General features: G+C 39.3%; 1 protein-coding gene across 1 annotated transcript; it reads right to left on the reverse strand.

Moving 5' to 3' along the window:
- Positions 1-1,061: 1,061 nt before the first annotated feature.
- LOC126457698 (uncharacterized) lies at positions 1,062-8,496 on the reverse strand. Its single transcript, XM_050094230.1, has 3 exons — positions 8,425-8,496; positions 5,254-5,478; positions 1,062-1,453 (listed from the first exon to the last, which is right to left on the reverse strand). Exons 1-3 carry the CDS (start codon positions 8,450-8,452, stop codon positions 1,392-1,394), a joined length of 315 nt encoding a protein of 104 aa, XP_049950187.1. The 5' UTR covers positions 8,453-8,496; the 3' UTR covers positions 1,062-1,391.
- Between the last annotated feature and the right edge of the window lie 320 nt (positions 8,497-8,816).

The following is an 8,816-nucleotide window of genomic DNA, read 5'->3' on the forward strand; positions in this document are numbered from 1 at the left end:
ATATTTTACCCTCCTCCCTCCCCCCCCCCTCGCCCCCGTTTCCCCTCTCAATCCTAAATTTGCGACGCCTTGGTGCCTCACAACGTGTCCTACCAGCCGATTCCTTCTTCTAGTCAAGTTGTGCCACAAATTCCTATTCTCCCTATTTCTGTTCCGTACCTCCTCATTAGTCACATGATCTACCAATCTGATGTTCAGCATTCTTCTGTAGCACCACATTTCGAAAGCTTCTATTGTCTTCTTGTCTAAACTCGTTAGCGTCCACGTTTCACTTCCATATATGGCTACACTCCATACAAATACTTTCAGAAAGGACTTCCTGGCACTTAAATGTGTACTCGATGTAGACAAATTTCTGTACTTCAAAACGCATTCCTTGCCAAGGCCAGTCTACATTTTATATCCTCCCTACTTCACAATCATCAGTTATTTGGCTTCCCAAATAGCAGAATTCATTTACTACTTTAAGTGTCTCATTTCCTAGTCTAATTCCCTAAGCATCACCTGATTTAATTCTTCTACATTCCACTATCTTTGTTTTGCTTTTGCTGATGTTCATGTAGAAGGTTCACAAAGTTTATTTTATTTAACAAGCCTTAAAAGATGGTGCATACCAAAGTTCGGAGGCATTATGTCACAGCACGCCCTTGTATTTCAGTTTCACTCTAGAAGTTTCACTCACGATCGTTTTTATAACATCCATAACGTGAACCCGCATCTTGGCGTGATATTCTCAGTTTACTTTGCATAATAACTTGCAATAAAACCATAGAGAACAGTGAGATATGCCACCTCGTTCTCTGGATTACATAAGTTTCACGTATTTCGCAGGCCAGGTAAGGCCCAGCCGTGGCGTCAGGCGTAGTCTTTGCTGGGGCCGGCGGTCTCCTTGTGGCAGTCAGTGCGTTAAGATTGGAACTGAATATTGGGATTATAGGAGGTGAGCGTGAATAATGGATGAAATGCATTTAATATTGTTAATAATGAGTCATTGTTTGACAGTATTTAAGTGAAGCCAAAGTTAGAGAAATATCTTCTGCAATTTAAATATAACAACTGAGTCACGAAACTACACTATTATTGCGTCAGCATACTACTAATACAGAAACAACAGAAAGATATAAAGAAGACAAATGGAATGTTTTTAAATACTAATCTTTACAGTAATAAAATTTATTGCACGTCATGAAGTAATCAGAAACTGCTATAGAAGAGAATGAGTTGATTCCGCCGGTTATGTCTGAGTAAAAGAGGTAAGTCCTGACGCTGTTGCAGTTTCTTGGCTCCTCTGGAAACAGGAGATGTCTTCATCAGCAGGCCAGAGATTCAATCTTCACTCACTCGCAGGCGAGTCAGTCCCTTCAAGGAGAGCCCACAGAGTTGCAATACACCTAGTTCCTGGGACAATCTGACAGGTATGGTTTACACTGACTCTTCGGTTTCACCACGTAAACTGCAACGAAAAGAAATACATTTTAATAATGATAGGAAGTATGAAAATAACTCAGCAGTTTAATTTTACTGGTGATACGACAGCTGTAATTCTTCGCCTTTTTTACAGAGCGTGAATTTCAATATCAGTACTGTGACAAGATTATGTTATGGTCGTATATCATTGAGAATGTGATGTTCCGCCAGTAGGATTTCGGTGCTACATTTTACGATGACATGCCTAGTAGGTGGTGAAGTTGTTAAGAGTGTCGCAGTAATGCCGCAACCATCGTAACTGCTGAGAAGCGTTCTGTGTTACCGGATTCATATCCTTACTGGCACGATAGCAGACAGTTGGGAGATGTACCATGCGAGTAAACCTGACGCACGTCGCATTTGCAGTGTTTGAGGTTGTAACTAGGACAAGGCTCCTCTAGGAGGGTAATGCTCCTGGCGTGCGAAGCATTCAGTAAGCAACGCTTGTATACTGTGACATGCCAAATGGCGACAACCTTGGGGATTTGAGTTTCCTTAGCAGGGGAACAGATCTGCCAATCCCTGGGTTTGTGATTTGGGGAATCGTGAGCATTGCCGGTCCCCAGTAACCGTACAACTTTGTCCTACGAGAGCGATCTGATGCGAAAGTGGCCCGGCACGAGACCCCCTTACACTGGATCGATCCAACGTGAAGCGTTGCCTTGCGCTTACTCTGTCCTAAGTGTGCAGCGCCGCCGCCGTATTCGACCGTCCACACGTTCGCTCAACCAGTACAGTTTATTCATTGTGAACTAAGAAAAGAGATTTTAAATTGCAACCACTTACCGGGAAAACATAGTCGACGACAAAGTTTTAACCAAGGATTATTTGGAAAAAGGTATTTCTAGTGAACTTCGTCTTTGCACGAAACAACTGAAGTGTCAAACCTTATTATTCAGGAAATACGCCCTACTTTGAAACTTAATTACACGTATTTCTTTCGACCAATTTTTGTTGAAGAACAGCTGCAGGTGTAAGAACTATATTAAATTGGCATTCCAGCAGAGATTAACAAGTAACGGACAGCAAAGTCAAATACATTATTCGAGGAAGTATGTGCCGTCAATGCATAGACGGTGCATGCCTCCACGAATTTAAATTAACCAAGGGAAAGACGGAAAACAGAAAAAATACTGTATGGCATCCCAGTAACAGAGCAAACCTTCCAGTGGAAATATCACTAGGCCCATATCATATCCTTTCGAAACTGTTAGTCAAATGCATGCGACTCATGATCGACCTCCAGGTAACTTGGAAGGGGAACACGAAGTATGTGGCTAAGAAATGTGAGCTAGCTGTCACTATAATCAGAAAAACTCTGAGAGCTCTTCTGGTAGCAATGCGCGCCATCCTTTCCAATTCACTCTTGGCTGAAGCACATGAACTTTCTAAGACGGATATTTTTGTTGATGTTATTGGATGTGTTAGTATTTGTAAAGGAAAATGATATACTGGAAGAACAGTTGTCAGAGAAATAGTTGTTTGCCAACTGTATGTGGGTCTGCGATGGCAGCACTGTGGGATTGTAGAACCTTTGACAGGCAGTAGTGGAAAGCTGCAGTGGACAGCAGGCGGGGTTCGGTGAGAATACAGTGTAATGCATGAACGCCCTTTTGGAATTAAGTGAGTTTCAGATTTATTACGAGGAGGAATGATGACTCCGAACAACGTTTGGGTACCATATGGACATAAATAATATCTTTTAAATGAAGAACTAGGTATTATTCGATGAGGTAAAAAGTTTTGTTTTATTTTTGTAGACTTGTATCATTGGTCCACTTCACCTTCGTCACAGTCGAGTTTTGATCATTTTTCTGTTGATAATCTACTAAGTTAATTTACTGTACCATGGAATTTATTAGATTAAATGAATTTTGATGTTAGAGTCTATATATTATTTCGTAAGTTTCTTCCCAACTGAAACTTAAAGGTTGAGTAATGTGTTTCACTGGCGCTCTTGTCAAAATTATGAACCCAATTTCCCTGGAGCAACTGTAGCTAGTTTTTTTTTTGTCTGCCAGTACTTTATTTTTCAGGTGCGATTCATCATACGTGATTGTTTCGGTTCCTTTGCACAATGTAGATTCTGTCAGTTTGTTTTATAAGGGCCATATGTCAGCTCAGAAATTTTTGCGTGTTTCGGGTTTCATTCATATACAGGTCGATATTACCTTTTGGTTTGTTTTCTTTATGCATTTATGTTTTTTCAAACAATTCGCACTAACGAAGTTTACCGAGCGTGAAATAATTGGTTTGCTTATTTATTTGCTTACGAATAACTCCTTTTTCCACACACAAGATTCTCTTCCGTTTCATGTAAGTGATTTGTCTTTGACCTCGGTAGTACATTTAAGTTGTCAGTTCACATTCCAAGTTTTGTATTTACGATAACGCACACAAATAAAGACCACTCACTTACAACATCCAACCCATCAACCCCGGTAATACCTCTGCACCAAATTTCTTCTTACACAGATTCAATACGAATCCAGCATCCGAGATAGACAGACTCAAGTGTTGCCATGCAGTGTTGAACTGGACTAATCTGAATCACTGTAGTGCTACCCCCTCTATTCCAAGCGTATTTAAATACTCAGGAGATTTCGGAAGCGATCATTACAGCACCTAGGCTAAACAGGTTTAACGATCCTTTCACAGTGAAACTGTCGAAAGTGAACTTAATAACTGGTGTTACCTTTGAATCGCATTAAAAATAAAACTTTGGCGCAGTTTAAGACAGTATCTGGTTATAAAATATATCCACTACGACTACGGTACGCCCTTCTCCTTTCTCGATGTTTTGGTCTGGCCTAAGTAAAGTGCTTTTGATAGGCTCTTTTCTCAACCTTCACTGGCTCGTAAGTAAAATGTGAAGCATGTTGCTATTCATAAACGCCTAAAATTTGGGATAGTTTTGGCAAATCTTATTGTTGCTTACTATTACAGCGTATCATCGTCTGTAGGTAGCATAAATTTTGGCTGATCGTAGATTGTAGATGTTTGTTACTAGACTTTGAATGAGTACATGCATTAATTTCATGCCAAGATGGTCTTTCCGACAAGGTGAACTCCAGTACGTTCACATAGCATTGCCGAGTTCACCTAATTCTCCGTCTCTACGTCAACGGGTCGCTAAATTTTAAACTTTTCTAAACTTATACGCCCATTTTTACAGGTTTCTAAGCATATGACGGGTACTGTTTATGCTCACTAATTCCATTGTTCGCCTTCTACAGGGTACAAAGAAACGTATGGCTTGCCTATCGCTTCATGGTGTTCCACTTAGTATTCATAAATGTACAATGCTGATAACTCATTCAATGTGAAAAATTAACCGTACGCTATGGACCGCGGTACTCGTGGTAACTTCCGACTCCTGTTAAAATATCTCTTGGTAAAATGTTGAAACTACAGCCGATTGCTAACTTTATTTTTTACCTTGTATTTCGCACTACACAACATAATCCACGTCAAAGAAACAAGAGTGTAGATGATTATAAAAATTCAGCACATTTAAGGGGACGTAAATTACCGTAAAAGTGGATTGAATATGCAAACCAAATTACTCTGAATAGTTTTGGTGGTGAATTTTGAAGAGTTGCAATTTCGCAAAGTGGAGAGCCTTGCATTGAGCATGGTGAGGTATGGGTACCTTTCTTCCAATAATATTTGATTTCACTCATATTTTCACATTCTTCGTGGAACCTTCGCGAATTGTTATATTAAACAATCTGATTATATCTTGTCAATTTTGAACAGAAAACAGTATTTCTTAAAGTAGCTTACCTTTCGGTAGCTGGTTGTAGCAAGAATACAGCTTCAACGAATTAGCATACAGGTAGAACTTGTTGTCTGCCTCGACGCAAATGGTATCGTCATCTTCCGTTGGCGACGACCTCGTCAGTAATGTTCTCACGGCCGGGATGTTAGCGGTGGTTAGTTTCCCATTCGAGATGGTGACGGTGGTCGACTCTTCCGGTTGCCCGTGGACCTTCGCCACTGCTACCAGTGCTGTAAACGTCGTTGAAAATAATTACAGACAGCTATTTCGTCTACTGACTGTTAGTGCTACTCTATCATTTAACACTACAACACTACTATATGATATGTATGTACCAGCTGCTAGTGTGACAGTAGTGAGGTATAGTGCAGCTCTACTGACACGTAGCACGAAATCCTCCACTTGCTAACATATCTCCACTGTATGGTAATGATACTGATGTGCTCTGGTAGTGTGACTCTGAGACTGATAGTCTCTATCAGGTACCACAAAAACATGTGACTAAAATCAGTGAAGTTACAGTAAGAGAATAGCGGATATTTTTGACATTTATATAGAATACCTGAAGAAGTACTGTACCGCAAATGAAAGCATGCATGCTTTGATGCAAATACAACAGATAGGACGGAAATTACATTTCCTAATTAGCTAGAAATATATTAAAGATGCAGAGAAAATGAAGTAGTGAATAACAAAATCAATTCACCGATTTGGTTAGACTTATTTTGCCCAGAGAACTGTTGTCAAGTAGCAGGAAATGAGTGAAAGTACGTACAAGAAAATCATTTACCTTCTTCATCTCCGTCAGCCACTCGTGGTCTCGCGGTAGCGTTTTCGCTTCATTTTTAGCATGATTATCAACCATTTATTATTCATTTATCACATGCCCTTGTGTACAAATTTAAAATTGTATATAATAATTTCATTTATTATATGCTATTATGTACAAATTTAAAATTTTATATAATTCTGTGTAAAGGATCGGGCAATTGGATATTTGAAAATATATATGATGTGAGGGGAAAGGAAAAAGTGAGCCCCTTTATTTGACGTAAGTACTGAAATTATAACTTCTATAGTTTACCTGGTTGAGGTATAAGTTCCTAAACTTTTGGTATTGCATTTAGCTATTCCGGTTGCTAAGGATTTACTGATGGATTGTAACTTTCATTTGCAGTTCACTATCACCATTTGAATTTACATAGTGTCATATTGTCCTATGGAGATAATGAGTGGGGCTGTGAACGCTAGAAAATGGAGTCCCAAGTGGACAAAACGGAACATTTCGACACAGTCTTTCATTTGAGTTCAGTGAAGGTGTGACACCGGCGGAAGCAGCCAGAAACACTTTCGCCACTTTTGGGGATAATACCATTGCTTAAGGCAAGAAAATGACTTTTTTTAAGGAATATTGTTTTAACTTTAGTGATTGTCCACGTTCAGAAGGCGTTTCGGCTTTGACAAAGTTCGTTTAAAGGCATTAGGCTACAATCACTCACGTCAGCGTATCCAAAAACTGACAAATGTGATGAAAAGCATGAAACTGATGTGCTGTACTTCCTTCATGCAATGCAACAGCTATGCAAATGAAATGAATTGCACAGTGATTGTGCATATGTGGTCTTGTATATCAGCCCACATCTCGCACAACTGTATTACCTAAGAATACGATATGTGCAGGATTTGTTTTGGGCTGAGGAGGGAGGTTGTTGTGACAACACATATGACACCATCAATTTACCATTCGCCATCTTGGCCACCAGATATGATTGTGAAATCAAGAGGCTTCATTTGACCACCTACGATGCTTAGACCTATTGTAATCTTGTTGACATTGACAGTTCGTTCCACTGGGCTTGCGATGTCAATGAGTTCGTCTTATTAGATCTACAATGTTAGGTGGTGTCATAGTGTCGGCCTTACTGGTCGTTATGTATCTGAGGGAACCAGGAGGATAACTGTTCCCAAATTTCATTTAATGTAGAGGAGGAGGGAAATGGCGTCTAATCATAGGATAGCAAATAATCCGATAAGAATCAAATAATCCTGGATCCCTCGGTTTTACTCAAAGGGGAGGATGAGAAGGTCATTAAGCATATGTTGTCCACGTTAGAAGTAATGAAGGTCGGCTCTGAAACAACTCCTTTCTTCTGGGTGACAGGTGGTGGAGGAAATCTAAAATGATCAGGACCGTGATGATGACGACATAAATGAGGTGAAATGGGCGATAGAACTGGTACTGTTTCACAACTTATTTGTAATTATTTGAATTTAACACTAAATTATCACATCTACTCGTTATTACATGAATATGTTGAACTCTATAGTGCACCATAATAATTTACGAACCAGGGAATATTTTCTGTTTAATCGATAAAGCGGAATATGTTTGTCACTGACAATCACCGTTTAAAAATAAATGGGAGATTACTACCAGTAAATTACAGAATCATGCAAACGTTACTACATTTGATAATTTTTGTAACTTGGTTTTATGTTTAAGGGTCACCATGTGAGTTATTTAACTGACCGCTTTCCGTTTACCCATTTTTTGGGCAAGGTGCTATCTCTTCTACAAAGAGAATTTTTCTATGCCTTTCGAACATTATCTACAGATATTCATTGGTACAAACAACTACTACAATAAGACGTTACTACCCACATTGTCTGATAGTCGTCATTAATTTCCATATCCACGACTCAGTCATTCCACTGGTTTAGTATGCAGCATCCCACCCTACCTAGTGTTACCCTCTTCGTTTGGCCAACTTGTAAAATCCACCATCCTCTGTCGTCTGTTTCGCATTATTTTCATCTGCAAGTGACACTACAAATCTTATCCTCGATTGCTCGCTAGATTTCCTAGTTTGCTTCTCGTGGGTATATAAGAACTACTCACTGAAACTTAAAACCTCTAACTGCTTGAGTCTTACTCTGAAAACCTTAAAGCGTTTCTTATAGGCAACACTAACACCTTCCTTCAAGTATCTATAAACTATCATTGTTCGCGAGCAGAGGAAATTAAAAAAAATCTTACTAGAACAATCTCGACCGTCTAAGCTGTTTTCCATTCTGAAATTTACGTCGCCAGTTGCGGAAATAAACTTATGTAAAATTGGGTTAAGAGAACAGATGTTTATGGTAAATGAAAGTTTATAAATTCTGCCAATACTTACCAGCAACAAAAAACAGAGTAGCCTTCATTGTACTCGAGAAGAACTATAACTGCTCTCTGCGCCATGTTTTCATTTATATATGTTTGAACACCCGATGGCATCACCGAATGTTATCGTAAGTTCCCTTCTGATTTTCCGTTCCGTGAACTGTGCGGAAACTAGCATTAAATTGACTTTCCTTGTACTTGAAAGGATCTCTTATCGTTCGCTGCGTCATACTTGTTATCAACATTATAATTACAGCAGTCAATAAAACTGGTCACCATTGACGTCGTTTAATTTGTTTATTTTATTTTTGCTTTGTATGTCGTTGTAGTAGAGGCAAGGAAACGAGAAGACGGGTATCCACGGAAATTAACTGCTGAGCAACACAAATGAGTTGACATTTCATA

Source organism: Schistocerca serialis, chromosome 2 (assembly GCF_023864345.2).
Source record: "Schistocerca serialis cubense isolate TAMUIC-IGC-003099 chromosome 2, iqSchSeri2.2, whole genome shotgun sequence".
Taxonomy (NCBI): Eukaryota; Metazoa; Arthropoda; class Insecta; order Orthoptera; family Acrididae; genus Schistocerca; species Schistocerca serialis.

Excerpts from the sequence above, each read along its gene's own strand:
- LOC126457698 (XM_050094230.1), bottom strand. The coding sequence starts at position 8,452 with ATGAAGGCTACTCTGTTTTTTGTTGCTG. Across the intron at positions 5,479-8,424 it reads TACTCTGTTTTTTGTTGCTG|CACTGGTAGCAGTGGCGAAG; the intron begins GTAAGTATTGGC and ends CGACGTTTACAG. Across the intron at positions 1,454-5,253 it reads CTACAACCAGCTACCGAAAG|TTTACGTGGTGAAACCGAAG; the intron begins GTAAGCTACTTT and ends TTTTCGTTGCAG.